Raw genomic sequence first — 20,461 nt, 5'->3', positions numbered from 1 at the left:
TTACTTGAGTAAAAGTAGCAATGCCGCAATATAAAGATACTCTGTTACAAGTAAGAGGCCTGTGTTCAAAATGTTACTTGAGTAAAAGTACTAAAGTATTGGCTTCAAAATAATACTTAAAGTACCAAAAGTAAAAGTACTAAAAAGTTTGAAAATGGCAGATCTACAAGCTCACAGAGGCGACGCGTTGTGAGCTTGTAGATCGGCTATTTTCAAACAGCCTAGGTATAAAATAGGGCTAAAGTGGTTAATGTATGTTTTATAATGTAATAATAATGTATATCTGCAAAGTAACCAGTAACTAAAGCTGTCAAATAATTGTAGTGGAGTAGAAGTACAATATTTGTCTCTGAGATGTAGTGGAGTAGAAGTAAAAGTATTACTTTACTCCAGTAAAGAAAATAAATCCTCAAAAGTGCAGTTGAGTAAATGTACTTAGTTACTTTACACCACTGCCGTATACACACTTGCTGGGAGGGAATTAAAACACCCCAAGCCAACAGAACCTGTTCCTAGGAACCTATTAGGTACAGCAGGATCCATCATCAGTGAAATACCAAATAGATTGATCCATCGTGTAGACCTTATTCCTGTGGGGGGGTGGGGGGGGGGGTCAGTTTCAGCTTCACCCAGCTGATGGCTGCTCAGATGGTCAATATGAGTGCTCAGAGGGGGTGAGCAGTTCGAGGCAAACAGCCCCCCAAAACTGAATGGAAGAACTGAATGTCTTCAGTGTGCTGTAGGCTGTGTTTCCTGGCCACGGGATGAGACGGAAACAGGAGAAGAGCATCACTCAGCATCCCTGATACATCAGGACGCTCTACAATCTGCAGTGGGCTATCGTTTCACCATTACGTACGCAGAGTCCCATTGAAAAGCAGAAGAACATTACGCAGTACGCACACACAGCCCAAAGTCATCTTCAAGCCGTTTCTGTTTTGGAAAACCAGGTCGCAAACATTAACCACTTAAGCCCCTGTATACTTCGTTGTCCAACAAATAACGAAAATAACAGAAATCGACCAATCGACAAGCTCACAATTGGCTGTTTTCTTTTTTCACCTATGATGACATCCGCAAAATATGGATGCCAGGGTTAAAGGGGTTGTTGTTTAAAAAAAATGTACTTGTTCCGTGTTACTTTGCAGATATAAATTATTATATCCTAAAACATACATTAACCACTTCAGCCCTATTTTATACCTAGGCTATTTGATCTACAAGTTCACAACGCATCGCATCGAGACACGTTGTGAGCTTGCAGATCTGTTATTTTCAAACATTGTAGTACTTTTACTTTTGGTACTTTAAGTACATTTTGATGCCAATACTTTTGTACTTTTACTCAAGTCACTCAAGTGAAACTTTTACTGGCAACAGAGTATTTTTTATATTATGGCATTTCTACTTTTACTTAAGTAAAATGTCCGAGTACATCTCCCACCACTGGTTTGTCCACCATTATCATCATCAACAATTAATTCAATCAGCAAGTGTCTGCCTCTATGTGCTCTGCTGAGCGCTCAGGCTTGTCAGCACAGTGACAGTGAATGTAACATACAGTACAACAGAGCCGCTTTGAAACGTGCAATATTGTTCCTGTCTGAACAGGCGACCGTCGGGGTGCTATTCTTCAAGCTAATTAGCTGACAGCGCGGAGACTAGCCTCTTGTACCTTTTTTTTATTATTTGCATTTTTTTTGTCACTTGTCAGAAATGTGACGCCGCTCGTGGTCATCCAAATTCAAATGAGATTTCATCCTCCCCTTGTCGCCGTGTCCCACTTCAAACACAAAAGCAGAGAGGGAGATTTATACCATGTTAACTAGGGGTGTGCCGAATCCGATACACTAATTTCACGATACACGATATTGGGCTCACAATATCGATACGATATATGGCACTTTTTGGGAAAGCAAATGCAAACAAATACTTCTGTTATTGCCTTATCATTATTGCAACAAAAAAATACGCCAAAACGATACATATCGTCACGAAAACGTATCGCGATATATCGCGGGCCGATATATCGGCACACCCCTAATGTTAACTTATTAAGACCGGGAAGGGAACGCATCTGTGTCATTTTAAGATGTCTTTGGCTATTCAAAAAGCAGATATACAAGCTCTCGTAGTGCTTGAGAATTTGAAAAATGTAGAAAATGTGTGCAAATTTTTGATTTTCAATTTATTTTTTAAGCTGACATTTGACATTTTTAAACTCAAATCTTTGCTTCTGGGGGGGGGGCGGCGTCCCTGGAACTAAATATTTTACAAATGTTCGCTTTAAAAAAAGAAATATTCCAAGATTTGCACACATTTTCACGATTTTTCAAAATTAGCAAATCTACAAGCTAGCCTGTATATCTGCCATTTTTGAATAGCTTTCCCGGTCTTAAAAGGGTTAAGAGGTCGAGAGAGCTGTGTTTGAGAGATACTTTTTTTTTTTTAATATCAACATAACTACTCAGCAGACCCACAGAGGAGCCCTTTTAACGACCGGCACAACCAATGACTAACCTCTTAATGTCAGCCTATATATATTTTGCATTTCTCTATTGTACGGGAGCCACGTAAAAAAAAAAAAAAAAAAAAAAGCCTGCTTTTCTTGTCTGGTTTTAAAGGGAATGTCTGCGTCTGTGCGTCTTCCTGTCAACAACACCCGCCCGCCGCGTGTCTCCCAAAACCTGGCAACCGAACGAGGCATCTCCTGAGGAGGATTTTTTTTTTCAGACAGATAATATTAGCCGTTTGTCAGGTGACAACCCGGGGAAAAGATAGAAAAGAAAGTACATGTTATGACAGACTCCCTCTCTATGTATATCTGTTCCAAAGAGCTCGTTATAGCGGGTGAGAGAGAGGCAGAGCAACGCAGGGAGATGGAGCGATAAAGCGGAGACGCCTAATCATAGCAGCCTAATGCCATAAGCTGAAAATAACTCACCTAAGAATAGCTGACCCACAGAATAAGCGAGGAGCCCTGGATCCAGTGCAGCTTGGAAGCTGAAGCTGTTGTTTGGCTCAACACAGAAGGGCTCCGAGCCGGCTTGTAAAACCAACCCCGGGTCTCTCTCTCTTTCTCTCTCGACTGCCTGATAGTCAGATGGAGTTATTGACCTGCTATATTGACCGAGACAGAAATGTGTTACCCCCCTCAAGCATTATTTCCACATGTCTTCTTGCTTAGCCAACTGCCTGCTGCTTTCCCCCCCCCCCCCCTCCCCTCCTTGTGTCAGAGGCTGGTCTGCAGTTAACCCATCACGACCGGGAACGCATCTGTGTCATTTTAAGATTTATTTGGGCTATTATTATTTTTTGCATTTTTAACTAAAATCTTTGCTTCTGGGGGGTCCCTGGAACAACATATTTTGAGATGGGGGTCCACGGCCAAATACATGTCATTTTGGGTGGTCCATGACATGGAAAAGGTTTGAGAAACCACGGTACCACCGATATAGCAACAACGTTTTTTCAGAAAAATTAAGACGATTTGTTGAGACATTTGACAGTTACAAAGGTTTGCTTTAAAAACGAAATAGGTATTCAAAGATTTGCACTCATTTTCACGATTTTTCTAAAATAGCAGATTTAGAAGCTCATAGCTATTGAACTTGTAGATCTGCTATTTTTGAATGGCCAAAAGTACAAAATAATAGTCATAGCTCAAATAGCTAAAATGACACAGATGCGATCCCGGTCTTACTGGGTTAAGCTTTCCAGCAGCAACACTATGGTTTTATGATAAAGTGAACATTTTTCATACATCACTGTGTGTGTGTGTGTGTGTGTGTGTGTGTGTGTGTGTGTGTGTGTGTGTGTGTGTATATATATATACGTCTCTGACAAATGTCATCAGTCACGGTGACAGTCCAAAGAGAAACTGACAAATGCAGTTATTATTGCACACGAGAGCACGGGGGACAGATATAAACATTCCAATAATATATATGTTGTTGTTTCCTCCTGGGCTATAATTGCAGCTCAACACTATGACAGCCCTAAAGGCCATAGTATTTTGCAGCTTATAAAAACCATGCACTCAGATGACTCAGTTCAACATTTTGCTCATTACAAAAGCTTCCCAGCACGAACACCACATGACATGATGAACCCTGTTCCCAGAATAAACGCCTTCACTTCAGCTCAAACTTTGACCGGTTTCTCAAGAAAAGACACATCGAATGACTACATTTTTTGTTTTATGAATAGAATAGAATAAACCAAACGCTCGAGCAGAATGAGAAACAGAAAAGACGAGAGAGAGAGAAAAGTAGGATGAGTCATGTTTGAGTCAATCCAGTGAACAAGCCATTAGTCAGAGACCGATATGTCTTTTTTACTCTCCTGGTTCCAATTCCCAGGGCTAAAATAGAATAGACATTGTCCTCTGGTAAATATCCTGAGACAAGACACCCTTTTTTTAGATGTCCCTTTCAGTATTTTTGTCCCACAAGCTATTTCCTGCTCCCTCAGAAAGTGCAGCCTGACATGGAAGCTCACAAGAACAAAACATCCTTTTTCATGTTCATCTTCACACATAGCCAACACACACACACATATATATATATATATATATATATATATATATATATATATATATATATATATATATATATATATATATATATATATATATAGATATAGATATAGATATATAGCTTCCAGCATTCACATACTTATTGATCTGACCCATTAAGATCAGTTACAGCCCCTCTATGCATATAAACAGTCATATTAAAACAGCCATCTGGACTCTTCAGCAGCACACTTGCCTAGAGGACACACTTCTTTAACATGTCAACAACACACTGTCTCTATGCACAGCCTTTATGAGCTCTCTGTCTGTCCACTAGCATACAAATCCGTGCAGTAGTAGTAGTACACACCATATGATAATAAGATTAAATACCTTGATACTGAGAGCAGTGTCTGATCATACCACCGCGTTGAAAGACTGGGAAGAAGTTTTTCACAGAGAGAGAGAGAGAGAGAGAGAGAGAGAGAGAGAGAGAGAGAGAGAGAGAGTACGGCTGGCAGAGAGTGGAGCGGTTTGACAGCGAGAGAGAGAGAGAGAGAGAGAGAGGGAGGGAGAGAGAGAGAGAGAGAGAGAGAGAGAGAGAGAGGGAGGGAGAGAGAGAGAGAGGGGGGCAGAGGAGAGAGGGTGGTCGCACCGGGGAAGATAGGGAGAAGTAGCAGATCCAAGAAGAGATAAACCAACGGAGGAAAGAAAAAGAGAAAGACTAGTCTGTGACAGTAAAAAAAAAAGAATCCTCAGCGTTCAATGAACTGAACACTTGGAATGGCAAAGACCGGAGGGAGGAGGAGAGAGGAAAAGAATGATGGAAATAGACAGAGATCCGTAACCAGAGGAGAATAGATGTCTGTCTGTCTGTCTGTCTGTCTGTCTGTCTGTCTGTCTGTGTTTCAGTCGGTCACCTGAGTTGTTGACGTTGTGCATGTTGTTGTCGCCGCTGTGGACGGCGGCGGAGAGAAGACGCTGCTGCTGCTGCTGCGGACTGACTCTTCCCGCTGTTGACGCTGCCGCTGCCGCTGCCGCTGCTGCCGCTGCTGCTCGTGTTGTGGAGAAAGTCGACTCGCCCTCGTAGATAGTCTGCAGCATATCTCTGATACTCCACTGATCACATCGGCAGCGCTGTTTCTGCTCTCATCCTCCGTTCTGCTGTAGCTTCCTGTCACCAAGAACCAGCCCACCACACTCACACTGTCACACCGAGAGAACCCAGCCCTCCTCCTCCTGAGCCACTGTCACCAAGAAGAAGCAGCCCTCAGCATGCAGCCACTCACATGGGGACAACACAGTCCTCCCTTTCCTTTCCTTTGCTCCTCCTGGGAGAACAACGCTGTGCAAGAGCAATAGCAACAACACTAACCTCTCTCTCTCTCTCTCTCTCTCTCTGTTGCCCTGCTTGCTGCTTCACTTTCGTGCAGCCTGTGTGTGTGTGTGTGTGTGTGTGTGTGTGTGTGTGATAACTGTGTGTTTTTAAATAACACTTACACGATGTTAAAGATGACACAAGAAGAAGTCCTGCTGAACCGTCTGGCAAAACACTCTCGAGCTAGATCCGCCCCTGTAAACTGTCTGTATGTCTGTACCGCCCCTGTGTGTCTGTCTGTCTGTCTAGCTTTTCAGTAAAGTGGCGTGTCTGTCTGTCTGTCTGTCTGTCTCACTGCCTGCCTGTAACGAGCACACGCACGTCTCTCTCTCTACGACGTGTGTCTGAAAGCAGAGAGAAAGAGAGAGAGAGAGAGAGAGAGGGAGTGAGTGAGTGAGTGCGCTCATTTGCATGTGAATCAACAACTGCGTGGCCCCACAGGTGACAGAAATAGAACAATGGCCGCCCGGCCCCGGCTATAAATAGGTCAGGCATAGGCGGGCGGAGGGGGGATTGGAGCAGCATTGATGCGTTTTAAAAATACCACCATGCCAAACACAGCTGTCTCTCCTTCAAGCTCCACACTCACTGCCACCACAAGACATGTTGCCTGTTCTCTCTCTCTCTCTCTCTCTCTCTCTCTCTCTCTCTCCAGATGGATGATTCCAATACAAATCCTTATTGTTTGCTTAACTCAGAGAATGGTGGTACAAATGGAATCCATTTGTATGCTACACTCACTCTTGAGTGATTTGTCCTTCAACCGAAATGACAAAATGGTGAATTTGTTCTCCTTAATGTGCTTTATAACAAATACTGTTCTCTGTAGCTACAGCTACACGTGTTACCCTGCTGACTAATTGTAGAGAAATCATATCTACATTGATTGTTTAGAAGACCTTGTATTGTGAATTTGTACTCGGGTGGGTGACGTGACATGCTGTCCCTGGCTGTCCTCAGTGTCAAACATGTATAAAAAATATATATATTTGTCAAAAACCTTCTGAATATTGTGCAGGACATTATGCTTCATGTGAACATACTCGAGATTAAAACATTTCATTCCTCATTTCTTCAGAATTTTCAACCAAACATAGTAAAACTCATATGGTGTGACCGTCCCGGCCTTGTTTCTCAAAGTAGGAACTTGAATAAAACTAAGAAAAAAAATTGCTAAAATTATTTAAAGAATTCCATAAATATAATATAGATGTCTATTTGTGAGCCTAGTCTTTTCAGAATCCAAGCATAATGTTTTCAGTAAGTTCTGATCAAAAAGATTTTGTCCCTCAAACCAAAATCATATTGTGTGACACCATTTTGGGAAATTTCAAGGAGAAATTGTTTGGACACCCTTTGGGATAGAGAGGTCCTTCTTCAGTAAGGCTGTACAGCACTTCCAACACAACAGCATGACAGGTGTCTGAGGTGAGTTATCATTTAAACTTTTTCATGAAATACCATGTTGTTGGAACTCTTGACAAATGCGACTCTTCCGGGTGTCTGTTGGTGTGACACCTTTTTCATTAAAAAAGCTACAGTTATTAGATTTTTGGGTCATAATTTCATGTAAATCTAGGTTGCATTGTTATAGCTAGCATGTTGTTAGCATGCTAATGTGTAGCTAGTAGCTTCAAGGTTAGCCTAAATGCAGAAAACGTAATATGGTGTGACACTTCATCATAATGGTGTGACATGTCTGCCTGTCACGCCATATGACTTGATTGTCACACCATATGATATGAACTGTATTTTCGTACAGATATAACGATAAATAACAAAGTCCCATGTTTATTTTGTCCATTTAAACATTTTTTTAAACATGTTTACATACAATCTATATCCACAATAAATTGTGTTTAATTTAGTTTTATTCTGGGATATTTCAAATTCATCAGACAGACCAGGAACCCCTTCACAAAAACTTTCAAATACTGTTTCAATCTAAAAAAATATATATCTTTGTCTTAAACTATACATGCCATGTTCTTCTGTCAGCTTGAAGATGGCAAGTACAGAGAGAACAAGGAGATACAGGGAGAAACTGAACTCAGACCCAGCAAAGAGAGAGGAGTTGCTGAGGCGCAGAAAGGAAAAGTAAACAAGAACTATATGTTGCCATTTGCTGACCATTAGGAAGGTCTGATGGAGCTAGGGTCATTGTTGACTCAAAAGGCCTTGGAGCAGATTTACTGAAACATGGCAATACATTATAGCTAAAATGTCAGTGGACTAGAACTCTGTAAGCAGTGCTACTAAGAGGAACGTAGTTATGAAATTAAGAGATTAGACTATGGGTGGGTAATAATGATGTATTGATTCAGGCCAGCAATGAACACTTGCTGGCATGATTGGCTCACCACTGTTAAAATATTCACACTATTCTCTTTGCCTTTGAACAGATACCAAGACAAGAAATATAAGGGAGAAATCCCACAATTCAAAATAAAGAGTCTTCCGCCATCACGGAGAGAGAAGCTGAGGGAGTCATGGAGAAATGCCCAACTAAAGTACAGAACAAAAAGGAGGAATTTAGAACAATTACTGAACTTGACTCCATCCCCAGATAACTCAATATCTGATGGAGAGATTGACCCAAATCCAGCCCCAGATCGAAGTCCAGCCCCAGATCAAAGTCCAGCCCCAGATCAAAGTCCAGCCCCAGATCCAAGTCCAGCCCCAGGTCCCAGTCCAGCCTCGGATACAAGTCCAGTCTCAGATACAAGTCCAGTCTCAGAATCTGAGACTGGACTTGTATCTGATACAAGTCCAGTCTCAGATACAAGTCATGTCCAGGTCCAAGTCCAGTCCAGGTCCAAGTCCAGTCTCAGGTCCAAGTCCAGTGCAGGTCCAAGTCCAGTCTCAGGTCCTACATTAGCACCTCCAGACCAGATGCTACAGATGAAGAGAGCTCTAAAGAGACTGAAGTCACAGAACAAAAGACTCCAGGGAAAGCTCAGCGAAGAAAAGAAGAGGGCTGAAAAATTTAAGAAACAATCTGCAAGAAAACAAACTGCCAGTGAAAAATACCACTTGCCACCCAAGAAAAAAATTATACCTGAGAAAAAAGCTCAAGTGGAAGCCTTCCTGCTGTTGGATGAAAACAGCATCCTGCTTCCTGGAAAGAAGGACACTGTTGGCAGGAAAGATAAAAGACAAAGACGAGTGCTGACTTCTTCACTAAAAGACCTTCATAAGGCCTACATGCAAAAATGTGGAAAAAAACACCAACTCTCCTACAGACAATTCATAAGGTATAAACCTTTTTACATCACAGAGGCTAAGTCCAGTGACCGCAACACATGTGCGTGCTGGGAACATGCAAACATCTCTCTCCTAATTGATGCTCTTTCAAGCAGAGGCTTGATCACATCAAAAAGCTTGTCAGCACTGCTGTCAGCTATCACATGTGATACTGAAAATGCAAAATGCATGAAACGTGTATGCGCAAAGTGCTGTTATGATGAGCCCAACCTGCAAGAACACAACCCAGCTGACACTGCAACATGGGAGCAATGGGAAAAGCAGGATGTTGTAGTGGGAGAGAAAACATACAAGAACTGGGTGAAGAAAAAGAAGACTGGGACAGTGGGAGAACTCACTGATGTGTTCACCCAGAGGTTCAATGTGATTGCAAGTCATCAGTTCAACTGGCTTCATCAGGTGAAGCAGTTCAGGCACATCAAGGAGAACATCCAACCCAATGAAATGGTCTTGCATATAGACTTTTCTGAGAACTATGCGTGTAAACTAAACACTGAGATTCAGGCGTTTCATTTTGGTGGCAATAGGCAGCAGGCAACAGTGCATACCGGAGTTGCCTACTCAGTCAGTGGCTCCCAGTGCTATGCCACCATTTCACAGTCCTTGCGTCATGATGAGCGTGCTGTGTGGGCACACATCAAGCCAGTTATTGATGATTTCCGAGGAAGACAAGAAAATGCAATTGACACCCTGCATGTCCTCAGTGATGGGCCAGCAACCCAGTACCGGAATCGCACAAACTGCTTCCTCATGAGCAGCATTCCTTATACATGGGGATTCAAGAGGGTCACCTGGAACTTTTCAGAGCGTTCCCATGGAAAGGGCGCACCTGACGGTGTGGGAGGGGTGCTGAAGCGTAAGGCAGACATGCATGTCCTCGGAGGCAGTGATCTACAAACACCGAGGGATCTGTATGAGTATTTATACAAGTCCTCCGATACTGTCACTGTCATGTGGATCGAGGAAGAGAAGATATCCACCATGGATGAAATGCTCCCTCCGACAGTGCGTCCAGTGACTGGGATCAGCACTACGCACCAGGTTCTTTCTTTCTCCCCAGGAAAGATATTTTACAGAGACCTGAGTTGTTTCTGCCAGTTTCCTCAGATCTGCACCTGTCACAACCCGCGAAAACTACAGTTTGACCAAGTCTCCCGGGCTGAGGTGCCAGGTGACAAGACAAGTGATGAGTAAGTAACTAAATGATTATCTTTGCCAATTTCCTGAGACCTGTACTTGTACCTGTATAGTGACAATAAAGTAACTTAATTCATCCATTCATTCTTTCTCTTCCTTAACTAAGTGGTGGCCCATCTGAGGAAGTGCCCCCTTCCCAGCTCGGCAGGCCCAAAACAGCCTCCGGAACTCAGTGAGTACAACGTACTTGGCAAATTTGAGGACCTGCTAGTACAATTACATTTACTGCTAAAAACATCTCCCTGACAAATAAATGTCTTTCTTTGACTTTAGTGATGGTGGCTCTGCTGATGAGGTGCCTTCCTGTTCATTCAGCTCGCCCACCAGAGAACCTCAAACCCAGTTAGTAGTATAATCCCTACATATTTACAAAATGTTATGGAGTAGAAGCTAGATATTGCAATCACTGAACTGAAGACAATTAAGTGTGTCACTAACATTTGAATATCTCCTCCTGAAGGTCTTCTACTCAGGTGCTGTACACAAGTGCATCAATTGGAGAGGCCCAAGATGGAATTGAGGATTCAGACACCAGTTCAGATGAATACACAAAGGGACAGTTTGTCCTTATAAAATATGAGGGGAAACCATATGTGGGGCAGATTGTGGACATTAATAAGGAAGGAATGGACGTAAACTGCATGAAACAAAGTGGAAAAATGAAAAATGGTTTTGTCTGGCCAAAGAGGCGTGATTGCATTTTGTACCAGGAGCATGAGGTTGTCTGTGGCATATCACAGCCGCAGCAAGGCAGCCGATTTGCTGCCCTCAATAAATACGACTGGCTGATGTACAACAATACAGTCTAAATGTATACTAATCTAATACTTTTGGACTTTCACTCCAAGTATGTTTTGACTTCCAGACTTTTACTTGTATTGCAGCATCAATTGATATTTTTACTAAGTAAACAACGCGAGTCCTTTTTCTACCACTGTCGTTAGGTTGGTTTTGATAAAATGTTGGCACTTTGGCTCCCAGTTTGTGTGGCTATGCACCTTATTGTCTCTTGAAGATCCTTCTGCCGTGGGTCGGCACCACTATAAAGACTTTGGTGTGTGTACCATTCCTGTGCACATCCTCATCATCTTTCTAGCTATTACCGGCTCATTAGAAACAGAAAGGCATTATTGTTGACTCACTCGCTAGCTTGTTCGCCTTTGTACATCTGCGTATGGTTGCTTATTAATTTGCAACATCAGGTTGTCAGGCTGCTATGGCCTATAAATCTAGTTTAAAGTTGTCTCTGTGTACAGTATACAGTATAGGCTGTGTTACGACACCCCATATATGGGCATGTTACGTTTGTGATGCCCACCGTCCACATATTTTGTGCCGTACAATACTGTAACTATAAAATAAAGCACAACTAACCTTGAACTGTTAGTCTAACTGATTATTTGTTTCCACAATCGTATCCTGTTCGGGGATATTGAATTCCTTGTTATCCCATGTTAAAGCCCTACAATAATATCCTGTTCAGAGATATTAAGGCCATGTTATTCAATGTAAAAGCAATTTTCCTGTTGCTGTTTTTCCTAAGTAATTGTTTAATCAATCAGTAAAGTTCAGTACTCACTAATAGGTAGGTTAAAACACAGTTTCCTTTGAAACATGAAGATATCATCATACGGTGTGACACTAAATCATTTGGTGTGACGTTCCAAATAGTGAAAAAATCATACCTTTATTAATGATGAAAACAAAAAATACACAAATATTATTATTTTAAAATATTATAAAATTACAAAAAATATTTGTGTAATTTTAGAGAAGGTTTTGTCAAAATAAATACAAAATATGTTGAAAGGCCGACAACATTGAGTGTTGATTGAGTGTTGATTACGAAAATAATATACAGATTTAATACATTTTCACAAAACTATAGTGGATTACAGGTTAGTTATGATAAAGGACTTTGATAAAGGGAGTAAAGAAAGGTGTACTCCATTTTAATTTTATAAACAATTATTGTCATGTCACACCATATGATGATTTTAGGCACAAGCACAGCAAAATGCTGAATAAACTCTGATTTCAATAAAATATCTAAAAACAAAATATGTTTCCATAAAGATGAGAGTGAGTAGAACAAAAGTAAATCATTTTTATTCCTGTTATTTAAAGGTTTTTAAAAAACACTTTTTTTGGTGTGTCACGTCACTGACCCACTTCCATGTACTGTTATGTACTGTCATGTACTATTCTCATGTCTTTCTAAATAAACTACATCAATCAATCAATCAATCAATTGATTATTTGAATTAATTAATGAATTAAACAGAAGGTACCCTGCTGAAAAAACCAGCACAGACCAGCTTATGGTGGTTGCTGGTTTTAGCTGGTTTTAGCTGGTCTTAGCTGGTCTTAAGCTGGTTTAGATGGCATACCAGGCTGGACAAGCTGGTCAGGCTGGTTTGCCAGTGTAGTTGGTTAGCTGGTCACTAAGCTGGATTCTGCTGGTCTTTGCTGGTCAGCCAGCTGGCTGGCTGGACTGACCAGCAAAGCCAAGCTGGTAGCTGGTCTTTGCTGGTCAAATGGGTGGACTTCCCAGCAAAGACCAGCTTACCAGCTAGACTTAGCTGGTCAGATGGCTGGACACTGGACAGACCAGCAAAGACCAGCTTAGCAGCTGGTCAAGTTTGGTTAGATCCCGATCCAACATGTGGATCGGGACTCCCAGGGGGGTCCCCACGTGATTTGGGGGTGGTCCCAGTCCCCAGATGACAGTGAAGTGATAATTTAAGGACCTTTAAGACCTTTTTAGTACCTAAAAAAAACACCATTACTGCATCAAAAGTAATCAACAAACTATACTATAAAAAAATGTCAAACATTGGCCAAATTGTCTAACAATAATAATAATATAAGAAAACATTTTGAAAATAGCAGATCTACAAGCTCACAACACCTTCCTTGCGAGGCGTTGTGAGCTTGAAGATCTGCTATTTTCACAATAGAGTCAAACTAAACGTAATGCATCAACTCCTACATTCCAAGTGCTTTAAGGGTGGGGGGTCCCCAGCAGTGTTGTGTTCTAGTTTTTTTATGAAGGTATACTATGTTTATTCCCTGCCTCCCACACGCACGGCATGCGCGCGTCTATAATGAATTAAATGTAAAAAACGCTGTTTTGAACAGTTTATGAAGGTGTACGGTGGCGACGAAAAAAAATCTCAAGGTATACGGCGTACACAGCATCTGACGGTAGTACACCACTGGTCCCCAGTTCAAATATGATTATTTTGGGACGTCGCGGCCTGAAAGGGTTGAGGACCACTGGGTTAGATCACGTGTGTGTTTCCCAAAACAGTGGGTCGGGGCCCATTTGTGGGTCATGTACACATCACGAGGAAAGATCCCTTTTTTTGTTTCCTACAAAAATATATTACTATATTATTTCAAAACATTTCCCACCCAAAAATCTAAAATCTTCATCAATAAAAAAACAAATAAATACAAAATCTAAGAAATTCCATCAATTAATAAAAAAAAAGCATGCAGTGAAAATAGCAGATCTACAAGCGTTGTGAGCTTGCAGATCTGCTATTTTAACTAGTTTGGATCCCGGGGAGACATCATACCTGCCATTAGACTGTGAAGATTTTCTTCTGTTACAATTGCCCCCCCCCCCAGTATATACAGTATATTTTATTGTATTGTATTGTATTGTATTGTATTGTATTGTATTGTATTGTATTGCATTGTATTTTACTTTACATTTCTTGTCCTTTTCTTGTGATGTGACATAAATATTATATTTAATAATAATAATAATAATAATAATAATAATAATAATGTATTATTATTATCATGACAACATTCATCCAAACTTATTTACTTAATTTCGCAATTGGCAAATAATATGCTAGTTTGATTCTAAATAACACTTTTTTTGCTATGGTTACCAAAATGAACAGATCTACAGATCTACATCTTGTCGCAATTTGACGTGTTGTGAGCTTGTACATCTGTTTTTACAGAGAAGCGGGCCCTTTATGGGCCCTGAGCAGTGTTGCCATATCTGCTTATTATAAGTGACTTTGGGCTTGTTTTTCTGTAAAGTTGCTTGTAAATATTAGTGAAATATTTCACTTATTATTTTTGAAAATAGCAGATCTACAAGCTCACAATGTGTTGCAAATGCGACGCACTGTGAGCTTGTAGATCGGCTATTTTCAAATAGGTTTAAATGTCGCTTCTTTTGGGCTTAATTTTTTTCACAGACCTGGCTGCTTATTTCTCTCACAAAATCTGGCAACACTGTCTCAGCAGGCTCGTGACCCTTGAACTACCGCTCGCGATACGCGGGGAGAATGAATGCTATCTGAGTCGAGCTGCCTGCAGGCTGCAGCTCTCACTTCAGTAGAAAGTTTATTGCGTTGCTTTGGATTCATCAAAAATAATTATAAACCGGCTTCAGAGAAGATAAAAGAAAGAAGAAGAAGCGGCGGACATTTTAGGTGAGTGTTGACACACAGAAATACTATTTATGTAGGCGTTTTAGCCTACTATTACTGTATTGATAATTAAGTGCGTAGGCTGCTGTGTTCGAAGTCAATCAAGTGACTCATGTCATGACCCAACTCTACACATTGTTTAGTTATTTAATTTGTCTTGATAAAGGGATTATGACAATAATTACAATAAATTATAGTGGGAATATACAATATAATTTATACTATAGGCCAGGCCCACTACTGCTTGCCTATGTGCCGCTCAAAACTAAATTCAGAATATGACGTCTGTGTGTGTGTGTGTGTGTGTGTGTGTGTGTGTGTGTGTGTGTGTGTGTGTGTGTGTGTGTGTGTGTGGACACACGCTTTCAGTGATGAAGCTACAGAGTGTTTTAATATCCCGTGAACTCTGAACATTAATGATTCCCTTGTCTGTCTGTCTGTCTGTCTGTCTGTCTGTCTGTCTGTCTGTCTGTCTGTCTGTGTGTGTGTGTCTGTCTGTCTGTCTGTCTGTCTGTGTGTGTGTGTTATTATTACACATTTCTTTGGCTCCAGTGGCCAAAATGAATGGTTTGCAGCCCTACTAAAAGAGAAAAAGGAAGAGAGAACCATTATGTGTTATGCCCCCCCCCCCCCCCTCCCACAAAGAGAAGAAAACAGTTTGAAGGTAAAGTGATATTGTTTTGTTAAATGTTAAAGTAATCATTGCTTGTTCAGTAACAGGGGTCTCCCAGACTCTCCACCTCTTTAGTAAGCCGAAAATGCATTTCCAGGAATACCAAATTTAACCAATCAGAACTCATACAGGATACAGGATAAATAAGTTACAATTGGAAGTGATGACACAAAGAAGTGGGCATACAAAATTTGAACCCATTTAGACCAGGAACGCATCTGTGTAATTGTTTTGATTTCTTTGGCTAGACCTTTGGCTTCAAAAATAGCAGATCTACAAGCTCATAGCGCGACACCGAGTGGCGCGCTATGAGCATGTAGATCTGCTATTTTTGAAAATCTTTGAATATATATGTTTTAAAGTGAACATTTGTACCTCAAATCTTTTTCCTTTTATGTTCAAAAAACGTTTAGGATTTAGAGAGCATTTTTAGAATCGGCCCCAGGTCTTAATGGGTTAAAGCTGCACTATGTAACTTTCCTCTTCTACCCCGGATTTGAACCCGGTTTCCTGAGCAAGTGCTGTAACCTTTTACCATTGAGCTAATAGAGCCTGCCTGCTTGCTCAGGTGATACATTGAATCTTGACCATCAGATCAAAATTCGTGTCAGATCCTGTGTCTAGGTGAGACATGACCTTTGACACTATCTAAATGTCTCAATAGAAGAGCAGGGAGACTAAATACAACCACCCCAATTATATAAGTTATATTGTATTATTTGTATTAACATACTCTAACATACAGATTGTATAAGTTATATTGTATTAATATACTCTACGATACAGGTTGCATAAAATTACATTTTATTCCACTTTAACTTTCTAACAAAAAACATCTTGTTTTATCCAAAATATATTACTTGCACTACCTTTAGACTCTGACTCGTCTGAATACGGTGGAGATGCTGTTGTTCCCCAAGCTATCCACGACGAAATGTCAAGTACAGTCATACCCAGAAGAAGGCCAAAGAGTTGGAGCTGGACCTACAGCATCTTAAAACTAAGTAAGCAATGACTAATGTTAACGAAACAGTTGCATGAGTTTGCTCTTCTCTTTTTGTATATATCGATATGTTGGTTATTTGTTCTCATGTTCTTTTTTACTTAGATCTTGACCACAAATGTTAAAAAACATTATATAGAAAGCATGTTAAATGGAGTGGACAGATGCTAGGCTCATTATTAAACTGGTATCCTACTAAGGCATACATCAATTCAGTTTTTATTTTTTATTTTTCCGTACCCTGTTCATGCTTTAAGATGCAACAAATTAGAGATTGCAAAACAGAAACTGGAGGAAGGGCCCCAATATAGCTCTGCAGCAAAGCCTGACATCCCTGCTGCAGATAAGCAAACCAGTGACAGCATAGGTGTGTTTAGACAGTGATACTGTTCTACGGAAAATGGTGACAATGTGTACAATATAAGTACTGTGATACTGCCAAAAGGAGCTTAAATATGATTCTCTACATTTTCAGTTGCAACTTCCTCTGTTTCCTCTTCCCCCGAGTCAGACGATTTGGCATCGACACCTGGGATGTTTGACGGCAACGGTGACAAGGTATTGAAGAAACATACTGTGTAGGACAGTGGTTCTTAAAAGTGGGGTTCCACAGTGTCCCCAGCTAAATAAGAAACAGTTATCATTTCAAAAATAGGCAACGTGTCATGATGCATCGTGAGCTTGTAGATCAGCTATGTTTTGCTATTTTTGAACAGTTTTGCCTATGGCATGAACAAAATAGGGATGCCGGGTGGAAAAGGTTAATTTCACTACTATTTTACCAGCTAGAATGTAATCCAATGACAATGTACTGTATAAGAATTACTTCAACTCTCCCCACCTACAGTATAGACAGTTGTAGAATTCTGTACTAAATGTAATCCAACAATTAACATCTTCTCTATTGGAGGTCCATGGCACCAACTCTTTTCTAAATGGGTCCACATTTGGGGGTCCTTGAAAATGTAATTTCTTTACAGTAAATTCTGTTTGAAGTGGGCCTGCTTTTGTCAAAAATGAGTCTGAAATGTCATGGTAAAATGTTTTTTAATTTCTAAAACATGTGTTGTTTTCTTCTGTTTCAGGTCCAGATTGGCTCTGGTGTGTGGCTCGAAAAGGAGATCTGGAAGATGGTGGCAGCAAACACCAAGGACTCCCTGTTCATGAAGGAGCTTGCTGTTGCCATTTGGGGGACAACAACCCTGAAGACCATGCAGGAGCCTTACAAAGAATGCCCCACTAGCAAGGGGGAGGCCAAACCCCCCTGACCGCAGGACTCAGAAGAGGTATGTTTACTGAGGGGTGGGGGGGTTCATTATGACTTGATCTCATAATTCAATCTGCTCTGTGCATGACTGTAGTTCTCTTTTCCAGAAGGTGGAATTCCCGTTAGCGTTACCTGTTCAGTTTTTCATACCTTCATTTGGTTGTCTCAGCAGCATACTGTTTCAACCAGAAACACATATGGAGATGTTGGTTGTTTCCAATTTATATCTGCTGCGGAGCCAATCAAATGAAGCTATGAAAAACTGATCGGGAAACGGGAATGTCACCTTCTGGAAAAGAGATTATATTAAGCTTATTAATCAATCATAAAAGAAAATACTCTATTGTAATAAAATCGATTTTATGGCTGAAAGAAATGCCGATCTACAAGCTTGCAACTCGTTGGACGTGTTGTGAGCTTGTACAGTCATTGCCTATTGACTTTGTCGTTTTTTTTCTGGCATCTCATGCGTGTCACGCAGGACATGTGTTATTTCCACTTATTTCCACTCTGTGCCACTAGGGGCAGCAGCGGTCTACTGCCTAGAGCTGCCTACAGTTACTGTATCCTCTCCCTTTACTTTACACTTTTGTATTATGTTTTGACACTTGCTTTGGAAAATGTAAACGTATTTTTTCTCATGCCATAGCTCATTTGAATTGACAAATTGTTTGTTTGTTTATTTCTGTGGTGGTGTTTCAGTGGCACTGATGAATAAAATAATTAAGCATTTTGAAATAGCCTAATGTTGCTATATTAAATAATTAAAATATATATTTAACTCTTAACTTCCTAGAAAGACAGAGAGATATTATGTCTGTTGCATACAGTACACATGTGACATTTATTACCTCACGCTCCTGCATTAATAAATAAATAAAATAAAGTAACGGGCGTCAACGCTCCTATCTGCCCCTTTTAACCGTTATTTCGTTATTTCTATTAACCGGTTATTCTATGAAATATATTTATAAGATTTTCCATATTGCTGTCAAGTTTAGTTTAGTTTTATGAGCACATTGTTATAATATAGAAACAATACATGACGAGGCACAAAGCTCTGTGCGGCTTTCATCATAAAGTTTAAAAATAAAAACTTCGACATTAAACAAATATATTTAGCTCATCATCAGCTATATATTCTCAGTTATCTTGGCATATGCTTAAATTTGTTATAAGATGATTGGATCATCTGTGACAGCACGTTTAATAAACGTCGCATTTTCATTTTGCGCTGATGTCTCGTTAAACCCATGGTTTGCTCTCTCTCTCTCTCTCTCTCTCTCTCTCTCTCTCTCTCTCTCTCTCTCTCTTTAGGGTTAGTGAGGGTTTAAAATGCTCATGTTTATTGCATGGTCTTCTTTCTGTATCATCTCTTTGACTTGCTTTTTCACCATTTCAGATCTATCGGTCCAATGGCTTCTCGCTTAAACGTGTGCCTCGCAACCTGAAGGTTGCCAGTTCAAGGGTCACTTCAGGCAGACTTCATTTGAAGCGCAATGCAAACAACATGACTATCAATGATTTCATGTGCAATTGATAATGATAACATGAAATGCTTGATTGAGAGTATGTTTTTTCAATGTATGATATACTTCATTCTGAAAATAGCCGATCTACAATCTCAAAACTTTTCAGATAGCAACGTGTTTCTGAGCTTGTAGATCGGCTCCTTTCACTGGTTTCGGTTCCGAGGAGACATACACTTTCTCTATTGGTAAATCTCTCTAAATACGAAATTGTAGCAGGATTGTTGAAGCTGAACATGGTACATTTTTTTACATTAATAATGCTTGGCTTAGACCCCGTGGAGATCTGTCATTGTTTATAATTAAGTTAAAAATAATTAAGTTAAAATTCATGTACAACTAATTAAGTCAAAATTAAAACATATTGAAGTTGGGACAACTGAACCTTTTTTCAAAATTCAAATAAATCAAACTTTGATGTTTTATTTGTATATTCGTTTTGAACACCATTAGTAAAAAGTCCCTATAAAAATAATGTTTAAGTTTTCCAACGTTTGACTCTGACCCTTCAGTTCTCACACTACAGACAGACAGACAGCCAGACAGACAGAGTAAAATACAATGGTGTCCTGCCCACTTGCATGTGAGTGGGGGATGGGAATCTCCATGAACTATAGTAATCTAAGCTGGGGGGAAAGATTTCTCCAGCTGACATACTGTAGACTACAGCATTGGTTCCCTCTAACGCCCTGGAAGACCCATGGCTCTGCGCTTGTACAAGGAATTCCACTGCCAAACCGGTTATGTTAATAATATACTAGCCGCCTACACTATTCCAAATAAGCAAGGAATTACCCCTTCCCTACCCCCAAAGTGGGCCAGTTGTGAGCTGTAAAAAGACAAGGTCTCTCTCTCTCTCTCTCTCTCTCTCTCTCTCTCTCTAGGTCACTTTACCCTCTCTCTCTCTCTCTCTCTCTCTCTCTCTCTCTCTCTCTCTCTCTCTCTCTCTCTCTCTCTCTCTCTCTCTCTCTCTCTCTCTCTCTCTCTCCCCCGCTCAAGAAAGAGACACACGGCGTGCACACACGCAGAGTATTTGATTGAATACTTTATAACAGTTGTCGAAGAGAGAGAGAGAGAGAGAGAGAGAGAGAGCTCAAAGAAAGAGACACACGGCGTGCACACACGCAGAGTATTTGATTGAATACTTTATAACAGTTGTCAGAGAGAGAGAGAG

At 40.5% G+C, this 20,461-nt stretch overlaps 2 protein-coding genes across 4 annotated transcripts in view; one reads left to right on the top strand and one right to left on the bottom strand.

Moving 5' to 3' along the window:
* The window catches only part of hdac9b (histone deacetylase 9b), an 87,312-nt gene extending 81,214 nt beyond the window's left edge, over positions 1-6,098 (bottom strand). Inside the window, exons 1-2 of one of the 2 annotated variants that reach the window (XM_080426207.1) lie at positions 6,017-6,098; positions 5,437-5,690 (exon numbers count right to left, since the gene is read on the bottom strand). In XM_080426207.1, coding sequence (XP_080282333.1) covers positions 5,437-5,620 — 184 coding nt within the window. In that variant the 5' untranslated portion in view covers positions 5,621-5,690; positions 6,017-6,098. Of the gene's footprint in view, positions 1-4,909; positions 4,991-5,436; positions 5,691-6,016 lie in introns of those variants that run through there. The other variant, XM_080426208.1, reaches the window with a different exon arrangement.
* Positions 6,099-14,731: 8,633 nt separating this feature from the next.
* LOC308084262 (uncharacterized protein) lies at positions 14,732-17,866 on the top strand. 2 transcript variants are annotated; one of them, XM_080426818.1, is made up of 4 exons: positions 14,732-14,818; positions 16,364-16,492; positions 16,967-17,049; positions 17,577-17,866. In XM_080426818.1, the coding sequence occupies exons 2-4, from the start codon at positions 16,423-16,425 to the stop codon at positions 17,757-17,759; spliced, it is 336 nt and encodes a 111-aa protein (XP_080282944.1). In that variant the 5' UTR covers positions 14,732-14,818; positions 16,364-16,422; the 3' UTR covers positions 17,760-17,866. The 2 variants fall into 2 exon arrangements, with proteins under 2 accessions (XP_080282944.1, XP_080282943.1); XM_080426817.1 differs by lacking the exon at positions 14,732-14,818 and having other exon boundaries at positions 16,177-16,492.
* The last annotated feature ends 2,595 nt before the right edge of the window (positions 17,867-20,461 follow it).

Source organism: Gymnoscopelus braueri (assembly GCF_963280865.1).
Source record: "Gymnoscopelus braueri genome assembly, chromosome: 4".
In the NCBI taxonomy this organism is placed as follows: Eukaryota; Metazoa; Chordata; class Actinopteri; order Myctophiformes; family Myctophidae; genus Gymnoscopelus; species Gymnoscopelus braueri.
Note: the sequence above shows the minus strand (reverse complement) of the source record. Positions and strands in the feature narration are given on the sequence as shown.